The sequence below is a fragment of the Pelophylax lessonae genome (genome assembly GCF_965119305.1).
Source record: "Pelophylax lessonae genome assembly, chromosome: 1".
Classification (NCBI taxonomy): Eukaryota; Metazoa; Chordata; class Amphibia; order Anura; family Ranidae; genus Pelophylax; species Pelophylax lessonae.
The window spans coordinates 56,698,353-56,723,137 of record NC_138768.1 but is presented as its reverse complement, the minus strand read 5'-3'; the positions used below and the strand labels follow the sequence as shown (position 1 = coordinate 56,723,137).

Sequence of the window (24,785 nt, the reverse complement as noted above, 5' to 3'; positions counted from 1 at the left end):
TCCCTTGCTGCGTTGGGCAGTAGCGGGCGTAGTGTCTAGGGCACGGCCGCTCCGCTTCTGCACCCTGCTCCCTCTTCTGCTGTGCTGGTGGCTCTGTGCGACCACCGCCTCTTTCTCCAAACTACTCAGGTCACCTGCATGACGTTCATTCCATGTGGGGTCAAAGACCTCATCGTCCTCCACATCATCTTCCACCCAGTCTTCACCCCTGCCCTCCTTGTCGGTCTCACACAATGCTGAACGCCGCAGCAGTTGGCACCTGCGTTTCTTCATCATCGGAGACATGCTGCGATGATCCTTGCATGTACTCATCTTGAGAAATAAGTGGTTGGGCATCGCTGCACTCAATCTCTTCCACTTCTGGGGCAGGGCTAGGTGGATGGCCCTGGGAAACCCTGCTGACAGAGTCATCAAAAAGAAGAAGAGACTGCTGTATGGCTTGGGGCTCAGACTGCTTGCCTGATTTGCAAGGGGGTGAGGTGAAAGACGGTTGGACATCGGCTGCAGGTGCCAACTGTGACCTTTCTGCAGTAGACTGGGTGGGAGACAATGTGAAGGAACTGGAGGCACTGTCAGCAGCAAACCAATCTACTATCGCCTCCACTTGTTCTGGCCTCATCACTTCTAGGGGCGTATGATGCCCTACCAAATACTGATGCAGGTTCTGTCGCCTACTCACACTTGAGGAAGGTGTTTCACTTGTGCGTGTAGCTGGCACAGATCGACCACGTCCTCTCCTTGCAACAGGAGCTCTACCAGCAGCACCACGACCCAGGCCACGGCCCTTATTTGACGGTCTCCTCATATTTCTGTAATTTAAGATCTTGCCCTAGAAAGGTTTTTATTGAATAGCGGAATAGGAAATATGATCCAAAAAAGTGTATGTATCTCGCACGTACAAAACCACACTAGGCCCCAATTACTATTGTTTCTACCCCTAAAAGGATGGATGAGGAGTAGGAGGAGTATGGAACAGACAGCACCCTCAAATCTTCAGAAGTATGAGATGAACCTCAAAAACTTGGAAAGGTGGATCTCACACGTACCGACACAGACTATCCCGCAATTCAATTGATCCTCAAAGGTTTTTATTGAATAGCGGAATAGGAAATATGATCAAAAAAAGTGTATGTATCTCGCACGTACACCACCACACTAGGCCCCAATTACTATTGTTTGTACCCCTAAAAGGATGGTTGAGCAGTAGGAGGAGGAGTATGGAACAGGCAGCACCCTCAAATCTTCAGAAGTATGAGATGAACCCCAAAAACTTGGAAAGGTGGATCTCACACGTACCGACACAGACTATCACGCAATTTAATTGATCCCCAAAGGTTTTAATTGAATAGCGGAATAGAAAATATGATCAAAAAGAAAGTGTATGTATCTCACACGTACACCACCACACTAGGCCCCAATTACTATTGTTTGTACCCCTAAAAGGATGGTTGAGCAGTAGGAGGAGGAGTATGGAACAGGCAGCACCCTCAAATCTTCAGAAGTATGAGATGAACCCCAAAAACTTGGAAAGGTGGATCTCACACGTACCGACACAGACTATCACGCAATTTAATTGATCCCCAAAGGTTTTAATTGAATAGCGGAATAGAAAATATGATCAAAAAGAAAGTGTATGTATCTCACACGTACACCACCACACTAGGCCCCAATTACTATTGTTTGTACCCCTAAAAGGATGGTTGAGCAGTAGGAGGAGGAGTATGGAACAGGCAGCACCCTCAAATCTTCAGAAGTATGAGATGAACCCCAAAAACTTGGAAAGGTGGATCTCACATGTACCGACACAGACTATCACGCAATTTAATTGATCCCCAAAGGTTTTAATTGAATAGCGGAATAGAAAATATGATCAAAATAAAGTGTATGTATCTCACACGTACACCACCACACTAGGCCCCAATTACTATTGTTTGTACCCCTAAAAGGATGGTTGAGCAGTAGGAGGAGGAGTATGGAACAGGCAGCACCCTCAAATCTTCAGAAGTATGAGATGAACCCCAAAAACTTGGAAAGGTGGATCTCACACGTACCGACACAGACTATCACGCAATTTAATTGATCCCCAAAGGTTTTAATTGAATAGCGGAATAGAAAATATGATCAAAAAGAAAGTGTATGTATCTCACACGTACACCACCACACTAGGCCCCAATTACTATTGTTTGTACCCCTAAAAGGATGGTTGAGGAGTAGGAGGAGGAGTATGGAACAGGCAGCACCCTCAAATCTTCAGAAGTATGAGATGAACCCCAAAAACTTGGAAAGGTGGATCTCACACGTACTGACACAGACTATCACGCAATTTAATTGATCCCCAAAGGTTTTAATTGAATAGCGGAATAGAAAATATGATCAAAAAGAAAGTGTATGTATCTCACACGTACACCACCACACTAGGCCCCAATTACTATTGTTTGTACCCCTAAAAGGATGGTTGAGCAGTAGGAGGAGGAGTATGGAACAGGCAGCACCCTCAAATCTTCAGAAGTATGAGATGAACCCCAAAAACTTGGAAAGGTGGATCTCACACGTACCGACAAAGACTATCACGCAATTTAATTGATCCCCAAAGGTTTTAATTGAATAGCGGAATAGAAAATATGATCAAAAAGAAAGTGTATGTATCTCACACGTACACCACCACACTAGGCCCCAATTACTATTGTTTGTACCCCTAAAAGGATGGTTGAGGAGTAGGAGGAGGAGTATGGAACAGGCAGCACCCTCAAATCTTCAGAAGTATGAGATGAACCCCAAAAACTTGGAAAGGTGGATCTCACACGTACCGACACAGACTATCACGCAATTTAATTGATCCCCAAAGGTTTTAATTGAATAGCGGAATAGAAAATATGATCAAAAAGAAAGTGTATGTATCTCACACGTACACCACCACCCTAGGCCCCAATTACTATTGTTTGTACCCCTAAAAGGATGGTTGAGGAGTAGGAGGAGGAGTATGGAACAGGCAGCACCCTCAAATCTTCAGAAGTATGAGATGAACCCCAAAAACTTGGAAAGGTGGATCTCACACGTACCGACACAGACTATCACGCAATTTAATTGATCCCCAAAGGTTTTAATTGAATAGCGGAATAGAAAATATGATCAAAAAGAAAGTGTATGTATCTCACACGTACACCACCACACTAGGCCCCAATTACTATTGTTTGTACCCCTAAAAGGATGGTTGAGCAGTAGGAGGAGGAGTATGGAACAGGCAGCACCCTCAAATCTTCAGAAGTATGAGATGAACCCCAAAAACTTGGAAAGGTGGATCTCACACGTACCGACACAGACTATCACGCAATTTAATTGATCCCCAAAGGTTTTAATTGAATAGCGGAATAGAAAATATGATCAAAAAGAAAGTGTATGTATCTCACACGTACACCACCACCCTAGGCCCCAATTACTATTGTTTGTACCCCTAAAAGGATGGTTGAGGAGTAGGAGGAGGAGTATGGAACAGGCAGCACCCTCAAATCTTCAGAAGTATGAGATTGTGTTCACTGTACCCCACAAAGATTGTGTTCACTGCACCCCACAAAGATTGTGTTCAATGCACCTCAAAAAGGATTTTGTTCACTGCACCCCACAAAGATTGTGTTCACTGCACCCTAAAAGGATTTTGTTCACTGCACCCCAAAAAGATTGTGTTCACTGTACCCCCCAAAGATTGTGTTCACTGCACCCCACAAAGATTCTGTTCCCTGTAACCCACAAAGATTGTGTTCACTGCACCCCACAAAGGATTTTGTTCACTGCACCCCAAAAAGATTGTGTTCACTGCACCCCAAAAAGGATGTTGTTCACTGCACCCCAAAAAGGATTTTGTTCACTGCACCCCAAAAAGATTGTGTTCACTGCACCCCACAAAGATTGTGTTCACTGCACCCCACAAAGGATTTTGTTCACTGCACCCCAAAAAGATTGTGTTCACTGTACCCCCCAAAGATTGTGTTCACTGCACCCCACAAAGGATTTTGTTCACTGCACCCCAAAAAGATTGTGTTCACTGTACCCCCCAAAGATTGTGTTCACTGCACCCCACAAAGATTCTGTTCACTGTACCCCACAAAGATTGTGTTCACTGCACCCCACAAAGGATTTTGTTCACTGCACCCCAAAAAGATTGTGTTCACTGCACCCCAAAAAGGATTTTGTTCACTGCACCCCAAAAAGGATGTTGTTAACTGCACCCCAAAAAGGATTTTGTTCACTGCACCCCAAAAAGATTGTGTTCACTGCACCCCACAAAGATTGTGTTCACTGCACCCCACAAAGGATTTTGTTCACTGCACCCCAAAAAGATTGTGTTCACTGCACCCCAAAAAGGATTTTGTTCACTGCACCCCAAAAAGGATGTTGTTCACTGCACCCCAAAAAGGATTTTGTTCACTCCACCCCAAAAAGATTGTGTTCACTGCACCCCACAAAGATTGTGTTCACTGCACCCCAAAAAGGATTTTGTTCACTGCACCCCAAAAAGATTGTGTTCACTGCACCCCACAAAGATTGTGTTCACTGCACCCCAAAAAGGATGTTGTTCACTGCACCCCAAAAAGATTGTGTTCACTGCACCCCACAAAGATTGTGTTCACTGCACCCCACAAAGGATTTTGTTCACTGCACCCCAAAAAGATTGTGTTCACTGCACCCCAAAAAGGATGTTGTTCACTGCACCCCAAAAAGGATTTTGTTCACTGCACCCCAAAAAGATTTTGTTCACTGCACCCCAAAAAGGACGTTGTTCACTGCACCCCAAAAAGATTGTGTTCACTGCAGCTCACACACAGAAAAATGGATGTGGATCACTGACACCTGCCTATCTCCTATTCCACACCACACAGCAATATCGATTATAGTTTGTAGAACACAGTTTCCCTAAAATTCAGCAGCAGCAGCCTCTCCCTAACAGGATTGAGAAGAGATCGTAGATAAGGATTGAGTGCAGAGTCACCCCACCCCACACAGCAATATCGATTGTACTTTGTAGAAGACACTGACCCTATAATTCAGCAGACTCTATCCCTAAAATGCCTACAACTCGCCCTGCCTAAACACTCCGACCTGTCCCTCAATTCTATCCGGACACAAATGGTTTTTTCCTGCCTGTCTTTCCCTAATCAGCAGCCAGCACGTTGATGTGTGCTCTGTCCCTGATCTAAGCAGCAGAATGAAGACGCTGCGGCTGCCTGGAACTTATAAAGACTTGGTCACATGCTTCAGACGGCCAATCACAGCTACTGAGACATTTGCAGGCATGGCTGGGATGGCTTAAGGCACACCAGTTAAACGATTGTTGATTGGCTGTTGAAAGCCCGCCATGAAAAGAGCGCCAAAGCATGCAAAACCCGGAAATAAAACGACCGAACACGGATTTTTACCCGAACATACAGTAAAGTGTCCGTGTCCGTGTTCGGGTACAAAAAATCCAATTATTCGGTACGAACACGAATAATACAGTCCGTGTTCGCTCAACACTATTGGTAAGTCTTGAGAAGCAAGGGTTAAAGAGAAGCTCCAGAAATAATTCTAAAAATTAAAAGTCAGCAGTTACAAAAACTGTAGCTGCTGACTCTTAATAAGCAGATACTCACCTGTCCCAGGATTCAGCGCTGTGCCCACCCTAGCCTTTTTTTCCACGGGTCTTTGGTCCCTGGCACTGCCATCTTAACTGTGGGCACTCGCTTGTGACAGCTTGCGGCTTCACAGCCAGCTGCCCACTGTGCATGCATGAGCTGCACTGTGCATTGTGAATGGTCCCACAGTCTTTTGGGACCTGTCACGTGTCCCAGAAAACTGCAAGGGGTGGGGACAGGAGAACTTCCACTTGGATCCCTTAGGCATCCAGAGTGGAAGTGGGAGCGGGTACCTGTCAAAACCAGGTACCTGCTTTCCACCCAAAAAAATGTGCCATTTGTTAAAGAGGAGCAGGGGAGGAGGCCTTAATGCTTTAACTGTGATGGTTAGGCTTTCCTGGGCTTTTTATCCTCTGGGGGCACTAGCGAGCACTTTCTCTGGGTCCCCACATGGGCTCAGTAAGCCCCGTCCACATGCAAGGGTCAGGTCTGTCTATGTAATGTACTACACACTATATAGAGTATATTAGTCAGGACAATGTAATGTACAACACAGTATACAGAAGAGGAGAGGCGGGGCGGTGACATCACAATCTCCTCTTAGTCCAATCTGAGAACTCCTTGCATTCATTGAGAAAATGCATTCTGTTTTCTGTGAATGGCACCAATGCAGGGCAGGTGACCTCCTGTGCTAACTATGCAGCAGGGCAGCAACTTGGTATGGGACATGCAAGATAGCTTCATCTGATGCAAAAGACTAGTGATTTTCAGCCTCAGTGGGTATTGGCCAGGTATGGGATATGCATATTTTCATGTAACTATGCTATAAAATCCATAGTTTGAATTGAGCTTTAAAAAAATAAATAAATAAATTAATAAATAAATAACAATTTTAAGGCCTCATGCACACGAGACATCAAAAACACTGCTTTTACAGGTATTTGATTATTATTATTTTTTTCTGCCTCTAAATGTCCCTTTTTTTAGCCTAAGTGTCCATGCACTTAGAGGCAGGAGCGTTTGCAGGCAGAAAAGCAAACGCACCACCAGCGTGTTCAGGAGGGGAGCGTTTGGGTGAAAAAAACGCCAAACGTGCATAAACACACATTACCGTACATTAATGCAAGTGCATTTAGGCACGTTTGTATGTTAACCACTTAAGCCCCGGAAGATTTTACCCCCATTCCGACCAGGGGGTATTTTGCGATTCGGCACTGCGTGAATTTAACGCACAATTGCGCGGTCGTGCGACGCTGTACCTAAACGAATTTGACGTCCTTTTTTTCCCACAAACAGAGCTTTCTTTTGGTGGTATTTGATCACCTGTGCGATTTTTTGATCACGCGCTATAAACAAAAAAAGAGCGTCAATTTTGCAAAAATAGCAATATTTTTCACATTTTTTTATATGAAATTCCCCCAAAAAAAAATGTAAAAATCAAAATTTTTAAAAATTTTCGGCCAATTTATTTTATGCTACCTATGTTTGGTAAAAAAAATCGCAAAAAGCGTATTTTGATTGGTTTGCGCAAAAGTTATCGCGTTTACTAACAAAGGGAAAGATTTTTGTCATTTTTGTTGTTTTTTTTTTTAACGCGTAATGGCGGCGATCTGCGATTTTTTTTGCGGTACTGCGACATTGCGGCGGACAGATCGGACCCTTGACTGACATTTTTGACACTTTTGGGGTTACCAGTGACATTTCTACAGTAATCAGTGCTATACATATGCACTGTTACTGTAAAAATACACTGGTAGTGAAGGGGTTAACTTTATTTGGAAGGGAGGGGCTGTGTGTGTCCCTAGGGGCGTGGTTTCTACTGTGATTGGCTGTGGCTCTAGCTGTAAGGACACTGATCAACGGATCTACATACCAGATCCGTTTTATCAGTGTCTTTGCAGCGAGGAGAATGACAGGCAGTTTGTTTACACAAGCTGCCTGACATTCTCCCTCTCCCCCGCCGATCGCCGAGTGACCGGCGGACATCGGGTCCGCTGGTCACACGCGCGGGGGGGGTCCGTGACCACGCGGGAGCGGGAGCGCGCCCCGGGGGGCGCGCGCTCGCTCCCTAGACCCTCACAAGCAAGCAACGTAGCCCTACGTTAGTTTGCCTGTGAGGGGCTGACCGCCGACGTAGATAGTCGTGCGGCGGTCGGCAAGTGGTTAATGAATTCTAATAGCCAGAATAAATTGATACTCTGGCCAGTAGAATGCAATAACACCAAACGCCTGAACACACATAAACGCAGATTAAGATGGTTCAAAACGCAGCTTTAGACGCCTTTTTTCATCTTCGTTGTCCTCCTCTAGGGCAGGGGTCTCCAAACTTTATAAAGAAAGGGCCAGTATACTGTCATTCAGACTTTGAGGAGGCTGGACTGTGGCCAGTGAACGTAGAAAATCCCCTGGCATCAATGGAAGTAAACAATGCCCCATCATTGGTGTTCGAGGGAGAAATATTGCCCCATTATTGGTATCAGGGGAAGAAATAGTGCCCCATCATTGGCAATCGAGGGAGGAATATTGCCCCATTGTTGGTATCAGGGGAAGGAATAGTGCCCCATCATTGGTATTCGGGAGAGGAATATTGCCCCATTGTTGGTATCAGGGGTAGAAGTAGTGCCCCATCATTGGTATTCGGGGGGGGGGAATATTGCCTAATTGTTGGTATCAGGGGAAGGAATAGTGCCCCATTATTGGTATTCGAGCGAGGAATATTGCCCCATTGCTGGTATCAGGGGAAGAAATAGTGCCCCATCATTGGTAATCGAGGGAGGAATATTGCCCGATTGTTGGTATCAGGAGAAGGAATAGTGCCCCATCATTGGTATTTGAGGGAGGAATCTTCGCCGGCAGTTGGAGCTCTTATCACTCTTCAGCGTGATATTTGTAATCCCAGAGTAATAGTGTACTTGTGATCCTATCTGCGGTCATTGTATAATAGATGTAGATTTATACTTGCGATTTAGGATTGCACCAGGTACTCTCTCACTCGATAGTAATTATCCTGCCAAACAGGCGATGTGTCTCCCCATGCTCCTGCATCACTGGGGATGTTCGGCACTCGGCTGTCCCGGTCAGTCAGTTCAGCTTCACCCGTTTTCTACCCAGCTCCAATGGATCTATCACCGCCATGTGATTACCATCTAAGGCCTACAGTGGGAGGGGCTGAGTGGCCAGCACAGAGGTGACTGCTGGTTTATAATCTTACCAGCTACTCCATCTGGTGAGTCAGTTTGGGGTGAATGGTGGAAGCAGCACAAAGGGTGCTTCACGGCGCACATTGTCTCTGAAGATTTATCACAGTTTACACTTTCTGCACGTTTTTCTTGTTGCACCTTATTGGACTTTTCTTGGGACTTTTTGGGATTACTAATGATTTACAATTATTTTATTTATGGAATTCTTTGTATGATTTTAGCATTGATCCTATTATGAATTGTTGTGAATGTATTCAGCGCATTTGCACACATTATTACACAGAATTTATTCAGTGTGTTTGCACAGATTAGCACACAGAATTTGGCTAGCATATATTACACATCCATTAGATATGCATGTTTGATCACCATTTAGGATGATCACATACATAGAAGTTATGCAGATGTAGCACCCTTCTAGGTAGGTGCTAGGTTGGTAAAAGCTTAGCAGCTCTATCTGCTTATCAGGGGAGCCTGGTTATTAGTTATGCCTGCTGCATGTGTCCAGGGTGTGATTCATCTGGGCTCTGGGAGTGTCCCCACTGTATCTAATGGGAGAGCCTGTTGGACAGTGGAGGAAACCCAGCCAGTGACACACAGGCTTTTGTGGCTGCCCCAGTTGGTTGGCACAGCAGTGGTGCATTCTGGCATGGGTCATAAAAGCCATGGGCACATGTTACAGGGTGTCTTTGGGCGGGAAGCCAGATCCCAGGAGGAGGGTGACGGCTGTCTCTCCTTCTGTCAGGAAGGAAGGTGGTCACAGGCGGCCGGCCTAGGGGACCAAGTGTGTGATGCTGAGCCAGGAGGTCCAGGATACTGTTGAGTGGAGCTGAAGGCAGATCAACCCAGGGAAAAACAGTGTCCGTGAGTACCGGGAAGCTTGCCAGGGGTCTTCCAAGGAAGGCGACCACTCCAGTGGAGAGTCAATTGACAAGGGGCTAGCATGCACTGGAAGTGAGAAAGGGGTGCCAGGTTAGGACCCTGAAGAGGAATTCATTCAGGAACATATTTTTTACTTCACTTCAGTGGCAAGGTGAAGCAGCGGCCTTGCCACATACACTACAGTCAGTTGTCCTCAGAAATTGTGCATAGTTCAAGTTGGAGTATCCCACTCATCCCATCTCCCAATCAAGTTCTAAAATAGAAAAAGAAAAACCAAATCCCCTGGACTGTTCATTGTCTGAGCCAAGTCTTAAAGTGATACGTTTTACAGACTGTTGCTATGGGTAACCCGGGGGAATGCACACTCAGCAGCTCCCTAGGGGGCAGTGCTACACATATTTAATCAATTAATTAATTTAGCACCATGCACTTTTTTATTCAATATTATTATTTATTATGTCATTTATAGATTTACAATTGATTATGCACAGATCACTTCGTGACGTTTTTTCTTAGTATTTTTTGCGCCAATTTCTTTCATCTGTTGCTCATCCTGTTGCTGCATCCATTTGCAGTTAATTGCCAGCAATTGTACACTTATTTGTTCTTAAGACAGCCCTGGATTCCCTGGCACTAGATCCAAACAACTTTTAAATTTTAGATTTGCCTAAATTAAAGATGATCTCCAGGCAAAAGCCTCTCCACTATGAAAACCGCCCTCCCCCATTTAACCTAGCAACCAAAAAAGAATAGTTAGAACTCCTCACTTAGAACTACATATCCCATAAGCCTTAACTCAATGTTTAGGGGAGCAGTTATGAATACTGGCAATGCCATGGACAGTGACAGACTGAAGCATCCACCGAGCAGATCCACCAAATATAGGGAATGCTGAATTAATGATGCAATAGCTGATATGCTGGCTTAAAGATGACATCATCAAGGAAAATGCACAATCTGAGTGACTGATGACTGCCAACATCAGACTACTTAAAAAGTAAATATGTTTCAGTTATTACAATGTTCAATATTAATATTACTAGACAGGTGTGTCTTTTTTTTTTTTTTAACTGGCAAAGATTTTTTTATGTCACAGAAACTTTCTAATGGTAGGTAGCAATGTATAACACAGTGTACAGAATGCAGTGGTCTAGTGTATGGAATGTATAGCATAGCATTCAGAGTCTGGGATGTGGAAGGTATAGTACAGCTTTCAGGGTCTAGTGCAGGGCAGGGACAAGGGGTGGGCAGGAGGGACGGCTGCCCTGGGTACTGTGGCTTTATTTGAGGTGGGGGTCGCTGTGAGGAGATGGAGGGGGAGGGGATTTGTATTGGGGGGGCAATTTAGGGGGGGCAGGGGATAAGAATTGCTTGGAGTGGTGATTTAGGGGAATGGGGGAAGAGGATTTGTGCTGGGAGGGGGATTTGGGGGGTTTGTGCTGCAAGAGGTGATATGGTGAGGGGGGGGGGGAGATCTCTGCTAGAAGGGGACATTTAGGGGGTGGATTTGTGCTAGGAGGGGGCATTTAGAGCGGGGGGAGAGGGAGACGATATGTACTCAAAGAGGAGTAGAAGATTTGTGCTAGAGGGGGAGGGGCATTTATATTGAGTAGATTTGGGGAATGGGGGGCAAAGATTTGTGCTGGGAGGGGGGATTTCAGCTCAGGGAATGAACTCAGGGAATTATGATTGGGGGTAAGCGTGCAGATTATTGCTTAATTTTTTTGGGGGAGAGGGAATTCTTGCTGGCACATAATGCTCATACATCTTAAGGGGTGGGGGCACACAGTTTGGCATGTTCGCCCTAGGCTCTAGATTACCTTGCCCTAGCACTGGTCTAGGGTATGGAATGTATAATACAGCATTTAGAGTTTGGGTATGGAATGTATAGTACAGCATTCAGGGTCTGGGGTATAGAATATAAAGTACATTGTTTAAGATCTGGGGTATGGGATTTAGTGTTGGGGGCTTGGAGTGTGGAATGTACAGTACATGATATAGGGTATGAGGCATGGAATGTATAGTATAGCATTGGGGCTCTTGGGTATGGAATGTATAGCACAGCATTCAAGGTCTGCAGTATGGAATGTTCAGTACAGCGTTCAGGGTATGGAGTATAGAGTATATACTGCAGTGTTCTAAGTCTTGGGTATGAAATGTATAATACAGCATTAATGGTCTGGGGTATCAAATGTATATGTTTTCAATTAGGTATTTTTAATAAGAAGGAAAGAGCATATTTGATACCTGTATCCCCTAGGGTCCCGGTCATGTACTATTTACCGAAAATCAACAAAAATCTTTCTAAACCCCCGGGTCGCCCTATAATCAGTGGTATTGACTCAGTGACTGCCAAAATTAGGATATATGTTGATGAGTTCTTACAGCCATTGGTAGTAAAGACTCCATCCTACCTTAGAGATACAGCTCAAGTTATCAATTTACTGCAAGGTATAGAATGGAGAGATAGTTATATTTTGGCCACAGCTGACGTGGCCTCTTTATATACTATCATCTCTCATTAACACGGTTTGGAGGCTGTCCAGTATTATTTAGAACAGGATGTTTCCCTACCAAAGATCCAGAGGAATTTATTGTTAAAGCTACTGATTTCTCGACTGGTCAAAATTACTTTTGGTTTTCGGTGGGAATTTTTATCTACAAAATTGCAGCGTCGCTATGGGTACTAAATTAGCCCCGAGTATAGCCACTTTATTCATGGCCCATTGGGAGAAGGAGGTCATTTGGAACAACCCCCCAGAGCAATTAGCTCTGGAAAAGGTATATTGAGGACGTCCTCCTTCTGTGGGAGGGCGATCAGAATTCCCTTGAATTATTCTTTGAGAACTTGAATCAGAATGATAGGGGCATTTCCTTACAGTGCGAGGTTAGTGACTTTTAGATACATTTCCTGGATCTGAATATTGGACAAATTATTACTACCGCATACTTTAAGGAAACAGACCATAATGCCTATATCCCCATTTTTTATCTTCTGTACTGCTTTGAGAGATCATGGTTTAGTTTTGCGTTGTTCCTGTGTTCTTTGGTTCCTGCTTTATTTAAACAATATTTTTAAACAATATTTATAAATTTTACATTGTATGTTTTATTCATGTTAATTCATTAGATGACACGCCGTCTAGACCTATCCCCAGGCGACGTTCTTTGTGACGAAACGCGTAAGTTGAGGCCTATGACGGTGATCAGTCATCATGTAACTCCTATCTGCAGGAACGCCTCACATGTCTGATTTCTGCTTGTTTATGCTTTTATGATGTTCTCAAGTACTGGATCTTGTAAGTGCAATCATTTATTTTATCAATAAGTGTTAGTTGGATACTGCATTATGGAAACGCTTTTTTGATTTTTGTCTTTTGAGAGTGGACAGAGTTCTCTGAGTGGATCTAGTTTACATGGTCTGAGGGAGACCTACTTCCCTGAACCTGATCAGACCACTTATAACTTAGTGGTCATTGAATTCTAGTAAACAGATTTTGGTACTCACTGTGGGTGTGAAGTAGGAACATCTTGGTCACCCTCTATCTACAATACTCATCTCTCTTTTCACCAGTGGTGTTTTTTCTCGTATGGATCAATGATTTTGATTTCAATATCTGTTTGCCTTTACGGACATTTTTCATCTAATTCATTATTTTTTATGTATATTGTATTTATTTATTCATTATACATTTATTGTGTTCATTTTTAATTTAGCGCTGCACTATTTTCTTGTTTATATCATTCTGAGTACAGATTATGGAATGAATAGTACAGTGTTCTGGATGTTGGATATGGAAAATATAGTGGAGGGTTCGGGGTCTGTTGTATGGAATGTATATTACAACGGTCAGGGTGTGGGGTATATCATATATGTAACACAGTATAGAGATTGATGTAGACCAGAGAACAGCACAGTATGGGATGATGTGTTTTAATGCAATTTTTAGGATAATGTACAAAGTGCAGCAGTCCTGTTTTACATATCAGTAATGTACTCTTGCATAAAATTACAGATAGAGCTACTTTAAATTAGGCTGCTGTGAAAGCACAACAGGTATGATTTCCCCAGGTTAAGACACAGCTCCTGCCAATTTACTGGAATAATTTGAAGCCCCCTTTCTGGGGAAACTCACAGCAGATGCAAAAAGGGTCATTAATGCAGATCTTGCTACAATTATAAAATCCAGTCCTACGGAAGGAACTCACACAGCCGGGATTTACATGCAGTTGGCAGACCTGTATTTTACTATGACAGTCTCCCTGTATGGTGCCTGTAAATTTGTAACTGCAGGGCCACCACAGGGAACACACTTAATATAATCAACCTGACCTGACCTAATACATTTCCAAGGTAACGACAATGAAAGCACCTTGTGATGCCTGCAGGACCCACATTTGTCTTCGTATGGATCCCTGTGGATCTCTTTCAGCATTATGTCCCTTCCCCTCCTGGAACAATGTCCCAACCCCATCATTCAAATATCAAAAGGCAAAGCCTCCATTCCACACTGTAGTTCTGGTATTGGCAGCTGAAGGCCATGAAAAGAGACTTAGTGCAGAGGTTGGCGGGGCTTTATGTTGAATTAGAAACATAGAAAAGTTTTAACTGCAAGCAGGTACATTTATTTACTGCAGGACAGACATTACATGTCTCTTTTCCACAATAAAGAGCCTGATTGCTAACATTTTGTTACATTTAGACTTTAGTTCCACTTTAGGTTGAGCCAAGATAAGTAATAGTGATGGACGGACGTTAGCCGCAAACTTTCTCAAATGTCCGGGAACCGCAAGTTCGCCAGGGGGCCCCATTGACTTTAATGGGAGGCGAACTTTGAAAACCTTTAGGTCATATTTGCAGCCACAAAAGACTTACTAGCTGTGCACAAATAGTCCTACCACATGGACAACGTCATAACAGAAGTATTGCAATTGGAAAAGTTGCCCTAAAATTTTTTTATTTTTTTTCCAGCAAAAAAAAATATATTTTTTTTCCTATATCAGCCAGAATTGACAGCAGGCGTTAAATACATGTCAAATACATATAGGGTCCATTTACACATCTGTAAAATGGGTCCGCATCCATTCCACAATTTGGCGGAACGTTTACAGACCCATTGATTTTCAATTCCATGCCTGAAAAATTAGGCATCCACAGGATAAAGAAGTAAGTGTCGCCCATTCCAGGCCCCAAAAATTAGCCCACATGCATTTACCTGACAGCTAAGAACGTTGTATTCTGTTGCTGAAGGTACATTAGGCATTCACAGGTTAAATAAGTAAGTGTCTACCATAAAAGGCCCCAAATATTAGCCCACATGGGTTTACCTGACAGCTAAGAATGTTGTATTCTGTGGCTGAAAGTACATTAGGCATTCAAAGGATAAATAAGTAAGTGTCGGCCATGAAAGGCCCCAAAAATTAGCCCACATGGGTCTACCTGACAGCTAAGAACATTGTATTCTGTGGCTGAAGGTACATTAAGCATTCACAGGCTAAATAAGTAAGTGTCGGCCATAAAAGCCCCCAAAAACTAGCCCACATGGGTTTACCTGACAGCTACGAATGTTGTATTCTGTGGCTGAAGGTACATTAGGCATTCACAGGATACAGAAGTAAGTGTCGGCCAAAAAATGGCCCCAAAAATTAGCCCACATGGGTTTACCTGACAGCTAAGAACGTTGTATTCTGTGGCTGGAGGTACATTAGGCATTGACAGAAAAAATAATTGTCGGCCATGAAAGGCCCCAAAAATTAGGCATTCAATGGACATGAAATGCCTTTTATGCCGCTGTATTTACCGAAGACAAGGACCATGAATTGTTGTGGGTGGATGGCGGTATGGCGGATATTTGTGGCCTGTCATGAGGAATTGTAATCAAACATGGTCTACTGGTCATCTGTTTTGAATTCCTCAGAGATCCATGCCTCATTCATTTTTATAAAGTGAGTCAACACTGTCATGAGCTAGGCGAGTGCGCTTATCGGTCACGATCCCCCCTGCTGCGCTGAACGTCCTTTCGGACTGGACACTGGATGGGGGGCAAGCCAATAGTTCCATTGCAAATTGTGCAAGCTCTGGCCAGAGGTCAAGCCTGCCCACCCAGTAGTCCAGGGGTTCATCACTCCTCAGAGTGTCCACATCGGCCGTTAACCCAATGTAGTCGGACACCTGTCGGTCTACGCGTTCCCAGATGCTGGATCCGGAGTACAGCTGTGGATGGGTCAGCTGAAAGAAGGATCTCATATATATCTGAAGTGACCAACACATCTTCAAACCGCCCTCTTCTTGCAGGCGCTGTTGGATTGCTACCCGCAACTGTTTCTCTGTGTGTGGAAATTCCTCTGCCAGTGCATGCAAAAGCAGAATGCAGCATTTCTCGCAGCAAGGCTTGGAAGTGCTGCATTCTAACCTCCCTCTGTGATGGTGGTAACATTTCCGCCATTTTTTGTTTGTACCGGGGGTCTAAGTACGTTGCCACCCAGTACTGGTCCTTGCCCTTTATGCTTTTTATACGGGGGTCCCCCTTAAAACACTGGAGCATGAAGGCCCCCATTTGCACTAAACTGGACGCGGTGTAGTGGCCTTGCTCCAGCTCATCATGCAGGAAAATCTCTTCCTCGTTCTCTTCCCCCCATCCACGGACAACACCAGGGATCCAGACAGGTTTAAAGCATGTTCTTCTTGCTCCTCCTCATCTGCCCCGGCACCATCCCCCTCACTCCTCTTCAGACTCCTGTTGTTGACTTGTCTCAGATGGAGTAGCACCCCCTGGGAATTCATCCAACATTGCGCCTTTCTCATCTTCCTGCTCCTGCTACTCGACGGCTTGATCAATGACACAACGCAATGCACGCTCTAGAAAGAAGGCGTAAGGTACGATGTCACTGATGGCACCCTGGCCATGACTAACCGGTTTGGTGATCTCATCAAATGGCTGCAGAAGTCCTACATTGCGTATAAGCAGCCACTGGCGAAGTGAAAAAAACCCAAGCTCCCCAGAACCTGTCCTGCTGCAGAGTTCGTACAGGTAGTCGTTAATTTCATGTTTCTGCTGGAGCAGCCTATCAAGCATATGCAACGTTGAGTTCCATCGCGTTGAGCAGTCACAAATAAGACGCCTGACGGGCAGGTTGTGTCGCCGCTGAATGTCAAGCAAGGCGAGCCATGGCTGTGTAAGATCTTCTGAAATGGCCTGAGATTTTCCTGGCCTGCCGCAAGATGTCCTGGACCCCAGGGTATTTGGCAACGAATCGCTGCACGACCAAGTTCAGGACGTGTGCCATGCATGGCACCCCTGCGTAAGGGCCTGCCTCTTCCTCTGCCTGTCATTTTTTAAATTACCCTGTGGCAAAAGTCTCTAGAGAAGCGCAGTATATGTGGAACAAGGTATATAACACCCTGCTTCAATCTGTGGTATTGTGGGGCCACCGGTTTATCAAATCATCTACAACTGGGGATTTCCCATAAAATTGATGATCGAACGGGGCAACTCCTCTCACAAAATATACTCAATTGAAGATGGCATTAAAATCCTCCAATCTTGGGGGTTACTACCAAAAGGAGAAGCTAACGTTATCAACAAACACCCTCCAGAGAAGAACCCACAACAAGGGCACCTGGTTGATAAATGTCTATATTCTCTTTCACTACCAGCCTATAAGTCCTCTTCCAATGCTTTCTTCAGTTTTAAGTTTTTTTTTTTATTTGTCTCTGTTTGCTTTTCGGAAAGGACTGTCTTGGGTTGCATAAGCCTTACAAAAGGAAATCCTTATGGAATGATGCTCTCAAAACCAGCAGCGACATTTCATGCATACAAGAGACCCATATTGCGAGTGACAGCACCCAAGTTCTCACACAGAAAATTCCCTCTCATGTTCTTCTCCAACTATTCTAAAAAAAAAAAGAGGTGTGGCTACCATTATAAAGGACACTGTCACCTTTCAACTACTTGATGTTAAACCTGATCCGCAAGGAAGATATCTGATTTTGGTGGCTAATATCGACAACACAACTTTCACAATCGCTAACATATATGTTCCTAACAAAAAACCTAACCAGTTCATCCAAAAAATTATGAAGTAAAAAAGAAAAATACAAAAGGGTCACCTTAAGGGTAAGGGTAACTCTTACTCGTGTATTGTTTTCTTTATCACAGATAGACTTCTCCTGCAGAAAATTACAGATGCACAAATTCATAATATCTCTTGGTCAGACCATGCACCAATCTCACTAAAAATCGCACTAAACCAATTGCCCAATAATACATCACTTTGAAAAAACAATACTTATATCCTTTCCCGGGAGAAGCATCTGTCTGAAAGATTAAAGGAATTCTTCACAATTAACAATCAAACTACTACCTCTATAGCTAATCTTTGGTGTGCACATAAGGCCTACATTAGAGGTTTGCTAATATAAGTTGCATCTAGGGAAAAAAAAAAGAAACAAAAACTGCAAACAATTAATAATCTTATGGATAACATATCCAAACTTGAGGAAAACCATAAATTCTCTACCAATAATACCGCCCTCCTTCAACAGTTAAACACTGCTAGGAATGATGTAAGAGCAAATTTCTAACTACCTCAAAAAACAGAACCACTACTCCCAAAATAATAAAGCAGGATAATTACTAGCTTCCCAACTACGACATAGACAGAACAAACATAAAATTTCAAAACGAATACATCATAAGTTGGGAAAAACCATCTATAATCCACAAGAGATAGCAGAAACATTCTCAGAGTATTATGAGCTCTTATACAACCTGAACAAGGATGGCAAAACTCCCCAACCCCTTCCTATTGAAATAACAACATTTCTAAATAAAGTTCATCTACCCTCTATTATTCCTGACACATTAAAAAAACGTAATGACCCAATTACTGTTGAAGAAACAAGCAAAGTTATTCGCTCCTTACCTTTAAATAAGGCCCCTGGGGCTGATGGACTATAAAGCATACCCTAATTCCATACCTAACAAATCTTTTTATTCAAGTAGCTAACGATAACCCATTCCCTAAAGGAACGTTAGAGATAGTCATCATTACAATCCCAAAACCTGGTAAAGATCCCTCTTCCCCTCAAAACGACAGGCCCATATCGCTATTAAATTCAGAAATAAAAATATTTGCCAAAATATTAGCTAACCGCCTTCTGGATGAGACACCAAACCTAAAAGAAGCAGATCAAGTGGGTTTTGTAAAAGGCCGACAAGGCCCAGACAGTACCAGGCGCATGATCGATCTAATCAACTACGTTGATCACAGTCAAATGCCTTCTCTGCTCCTTAGTTTGTATGCAGAGAAGGCATTCAATAAAGTTAATTGGGGGTATATTTCAGAAACTCTAAAAAGTTTAGTCTTACAGGTTTTATTCACAGAACCATAATGTCCCTTTATACAACACCCTTCGGCCAGGGTGTTCACCTCAGTAAGTATCTCTAAAAGTTTTAATTTGACAAATGGTAAAAGACAAGGTTGTCCGCTCTCACCTGTAATATTCTCCTTAGCTATTGAACCACTTACAGTCTCCATTAGAAACAACCCTAATATTAGTGGTATCAGGATTGGACAAACTGAACACAAAAGGAGACTGTTCGCTGATGACATCATTTTATCGCTATCGAACCCAGAAAAATCCCTGTCAGAGGTTCAACAGGCTCTAGACAACTGTGGAAGTGTTTCTTACTAAAAGGGTAATAGTACAAAATCTTTCACATTACCAATGAACATTCAACATTCAAAAACGATTGAGAATCTACATCTCAATTATAAGTATATTTGGGATCAACCTTCCATTTCATACCTGGGAGTTCATCTTGCTTACCTGACCTCCAAATTATTTGAAATTTCCCCAAACTTTAAATCCAAATTCAAGAAGATTCTCAACATATACAAAAACTCAATTATCATGGATTGGTAGAATGGTGGCCTTTAAAATGCTAACTTTACCAAAAATCCCTTACTATTTTTGAGCTCTCCCCATCCGATTACCTTCTAAATTTTTTAAACAAATTAACTCCAAACTCCAAAACTCAACAAATTAACTCCAAACTCAACAATCTAATTTGGCAAGGTAAAAAAACAAGAATTGCATTAGCAATCTTAATCACTACCAAAAAAAAAGAGGCATGAACCTACCTGATCTCCATCAATTATATAGCCACACTCCTAGATCCGATGAAGTATTGGTTCACCCATAATGCTGACAAATTATGGTTGTCTATCGAAAAATAAATAACCAAAGGCTAAGGGTTCTTTCACATGAGCAATCCGATCAGATCCGCCTGTCAGTTTTTTAGGCGGATCTGAAAGGATTCCCCATGCATCCCTATTGGGCAACGGATGTCAGCGGAGACATGTCCTCTTACACCCGCTGCCATCCGCATCTGATCCTGCCTGTGAAATCCAGACAGATGGAAACCCTATTTTCCATCCGTCCAGGGGATCAGATCGGATGGGATCGGATGAGAGCGGACAGGCGGTCCGCTCTCATCCGATTCCCACATAGAGATGCATGGGGCTCTGACACCTCCCTCTCCGCACACAGAGTGGAGAGGGAGCTGTCATCTGCCTGTGGGATCAGTGTATCGATCCCCCGCTGAGCAGCACGGATCCGCCTATGGAGGCGGACCATGTGAAAGAAGCCTATGACTTATTTGCACTTATCAGCTGCTTACACATTCAAAATTGTTGTAATCCTGCAAGCTGCTTAAAATCCGGACTAAATGAGCTCAGCTGCTGACAATGGCCACAATCCCAAATCTTTGCAAGAGTTATTCACTTTATAATGAATTGCCGCGCTACTAGTGCCCAACCAAAATCTCTACATTCAAACATATAAACCACAAGTGTATACTATATTGACTGGAGAATGATCATATCCAAAAATAAATCAAACTCATAGACATAAAATATTGTGCAAAATTAAAATAGTGAATCAAACATAAATGTCCCAATTAATTAAATACAAAAAATTTGCACAATGACAGAAATATATTGACATTTATATATATAGTTTGTGCGATATTTATAGCTAGTGCGATTGCTACATACACATAATCAAAAATTGTCCATGCTCATGAATTAAACTGTTGAGAGAACTCCAAGTGATGATTCAAAAAACATACTTGGCGCCAGTCTTAGTGGCGGGAGTGCATGCCGATTTGCTCGCCAGTGGACGTGCATGAGTGCGGCTAATGGAAATTCTGTGCTTGCGTAAAACTATGTGCCTGGGCACATTTCGGCTTTCCTGACACCTCCCCGGTCACATTCTGGATGTCTCCTTCCAGGGATTGGCTGGGGCATGATAAATATTCAACTTATCATTTAAATCTCCCTGCCCTATGGTCTGGAAACTTCTTTTAGAAGCAGGTGGGAGGAATCAAACTCTCAGCTCAGGAAACACCAAGCAGACCAAAATAAACAATCACTCACTGCAGTGGAACCAAAAACAAAATTTGCCTAGCAGCTTAACTAGAGGAGGGTATTACAAATATTTAAATCCAAATCAGGTGAACAGTGTAGGAATTACAACAGTTTGTATATGTTCCTCCCATTTTTTAAGGGACCAAAAGTAATGGGACAGATTAACAATCATAAATCAAAGGCTTTTTTAGATGTTGTTTGGCAAACTCTAATCTGCCCTTCCTGTTTTTGAGGCTCACCAATGGTTTACGACCCCAAAACACACCTCCAAGATGACCACTGCCTTGCTAAAGAAGCTGAGGGTAAAGGTGATGGATTAGCCAAGCATGTCTCCAGACCTAAACCCTATTGAGCATCTGTGGGACATCCTCAAATGGAAGGTGGAGTAGCGCAAGGTCTCTAACATCCACCAGCTCCGTAAAGTCATCATGGAGGAGTGGAAAAGGACTCCAGTGGCAACCTGTAAAGCTCTGGTGAACTCCATGCCCAAGAGGGTTAGGGCAGTGCTGGGAAATATTGGTGGCCACACAAAATATTGACACTTTGGGGCCAAATTTTTGTTGCCAGAAGTTTAGACATTAATGGCTGAGTGTTGAGTTATTTTGAGGGGACAGCAAATGTACACTGTTATACAAGCTGTACAATCACTACTTTACATTGTAGCAAAGTGTAATTTCTTCAGTGTTGTAACATGAAAAGATATAATAAAATATTTACAAGAATGTGAAGGGTGTACTCACTTTTGCGAGATACTGTACATATATAATAAAATTGACTGCAAAACAATTATATTTTCCCTTTAAACAAGTTTGCTAGGTTAACACAATAATTCTAAAAGTTGAGGCGACAGTGGTAATTTCTGAGTTTGGGAGGTTGTCTCCTTCACATATTCAGCACTGGAAATATGGCAAATAATAATTTGCTTTTTAAGTGGATGCAATGAATCATGCAAGTCACACTCGCTCTATTGACATTGCTCTGAATAATTTCTGAAACCTGTTTACTTTTTCTAAACAACGTCCTTAGCTAAATAAATATCTGTAAATGTATTTGTCACCAAGCTGTTTGTTATGTCACTTTTGGTTCACAGTCTGGTGGAAGCTTAGGACGTGAATTGAATTTATACAATGCCGTTGTTTGTTTGGATGTAGTCATTGATTTTAGCTTTGTATGGGACTGCTGGCATTGCAATAAAGTTTCCGATTCCCTAAATATTCTCAAATAGAAAAACTTCAAAGCTGTGCAATTTCACTGTACACGATAATTTTAAGATTTTTCCTGACGCCAATTGCTAAGGTGATTGAACGCTTTTATATTGCTCAGCCACCTTTTTTTCCTAGGTTAGAATATCCATGTTTGGAATAAAGTCCTTGCCTAAGTGAATGATGTGTGAAATGCAATTATAGGGTAAGCCAACCAGTCATTTTACTTTTAAGAGACACTGTCAACTTGCTTATTCAGCGCAAAGTGACTGATTTAATATAAAGAATATCCCCTGATCACTTTATACTCCCCCTTCCTGTGCTGTTATGCCTATTTCTGTGGACAGTGCTTTTGGGTATGAGAAAGCATGTCCAAGCATTATCACATGAAGGAAGGTATTCCCCAACACCCTCCTGCACACCATATTTTGGTGGGCATTACACAGAACCAACACCAAACCCAACTCTACTACAAAATTAATCCAAACGCTACCTCAAATCCAAATTCCAAGTTAAAACTTCAGTTGTGCACAGAGATGAAGGGAATTAGAACTTTTGCCAAGCTTTTATTGCTGGCTTTGACTCCACTTGGGAGATTTCCCTAGTAAAGAAGTAACAAGGAATACCTATATTTACTGCTGCCTATACCATCAGGATGCAGCTCCTTCCAGGATGAATCCTCCTCTGAAGTCTTTTGGGAAACCAACATTTTCAGGAGTCTTGTTCTCCTGATTCCCCAGGTGGTTCTTCCCAGCAACCTTCACATCTCTACTGGACATTGTAGTGACATGAAGGTCGGCATGAAAAACCACTGAGTACTGTTTTGCTTTTACAATGCTATGCATTTACCTTACTATGCACATTTTGTAGTGTTACCTGGAATTCAAATAGATGTTGTTGGGATTTGAATTATCTGTTTTACACAACATACTTGTTATTTTATAATAAAATATAAAAATATTTTTTATTGTGACGTGAGTACATTAAATAAAAAAAGCTGACCTTTCTTAGTGGCATAAGTATTCTCTACTCTGAGTTATTATGTGGTATTAGTTTTAAATTAATGCTATGATTCTTTTGATATTATCCTCCAACATACAGTAGTTACATATCTGGATCCTGCAGTATTTGAGAAATATCCATACTGAAATTTCTCAGATGTTGTGAAGTTGGATGAGGACTGTTGATTAATTATTTTGTTTTAGGATTTTCTTCTAATTCTCCAATGCCTGGAGGTCTGAGTTATGACTGATCCATAGGACTTTCCAGTTCTGGATCCAGTGCATATTTAATTTAGTGTTTAGGGTCATTGTCCTGCTGTAAGGTGAAACTCCCCCCCCCCACCCCCCAATCTCAGGTCTCTTGCAGATCGAAACATGTTTTCCCCTGTATCCAGCATCATGCATCTGGATCTCTGTCCTCTTGATCAGTTCTCTTGTTTGTGACAATGAAAAACATCATCTTAAAGCGGAGTTCCACCCTAAAATGATACTTACCTCCATCTTCATGCCCGGGGTCACCTGAAAAACAAATGGATAATGACAATTTTTTTATTTTTTTTTACTTACCTGGTTTAGAAGAAAATATACTCACCTTACTTCCTCTTCCTCCCCTCGGCGGCCACGGCGATTCGGCACTTCCTGGCTTGCAATGATTCCTGGAAGCTGAACGCCATCGCTCCCAGGAATCAATGCGCCTGCACCGGCCCCAACGTCAGTTCCGGTGCATGCGCTGTCATACCTTGCTAAACAGCTTCTGGGCATGCCTGCAGTTCGGGGCTGGTGCAGTGCACTGTGGGACCGAAGAAGACGGAAGAGGACACAGAAGAGGATCGCGCTGGCTTCAAGCTGCCCACACCTGAGATGGCAGCGCTGGACAATACATTTTCAAGGTAAGTAATTCTTCTAAAAGGTAAGTGCAACCCGGGACAGTTCAGAGGCTAGCCATTGTGGAATGCACTAGCCCTGACTGTCCCGGGGGTATTTTTATATAAAAAAACGTTCCCGGGTGGAACTCTGCTTTAATATGACGATGTTCTCAGGCTAATGACCAGGGTTGCCTTTTATGCCATTTAAGATCAAGTTCAGGTTTGGTCTTATTAGATAAAAGTAGATAAAATAGCTGGGAGTAAGCTGGGAATAAATGTTTAAAGGCCCACCAAGGTCTGACAGTTGCTGCCTTAACAAGTGCCTGGCCATATGTTGATTACAAATGTTTTCTTCCATCTCGCAAGCATGTATACTAGCACAAAAACAGTGTTCTAAAGTTTCCATAAGGCACTATCTCAAGAATGGGCAGTGTCATGTACCTGACTTTGGAGCCTGAGATGACAAAGGTGTCGAGATGACAAGGGTGTCCTGTTGCGCTATTCCCATCCAAGCACCCCTGGTAGTCGAGACTGGGACTGCTAGGGCAGTGGAAGGGTGCCAGGAAGCTGTTGTAGTGAGCTGAAGCTTGGAAAC

At 43.0% G+C, this 24,785-nt stretch overlaps 1 protein-coding gene across 1 annotated transcript in view; it reads right to left on the bottom strand.

Annotated features, from left to right (window-relative positions):
- The window catches only part of LOC309569293 (uncharacterized protein), a gene marked incomplete at both ends in the record, with an annotated part of 60,282 nt that extends 37,180 nt beyond the window's left edge, over positions 1–23,102 (bottom strand). The window contains 2 exons of the mRNA XM_082275075.1: positions 17,799–17,858; positions 23,031–23,102. Of these exons, the coding sequence (XP_082131201.1) occupies positions 17,799–17,858; positions 23,031–23,102 (132 nt within the window). The remainder of the gene's footprint in view (positions 1–17,798; positions 17,859–23,030) is intronic.
- Between the last annotated feature and the right edge of the window lie 1,683 nt (positions 23,103–24,785).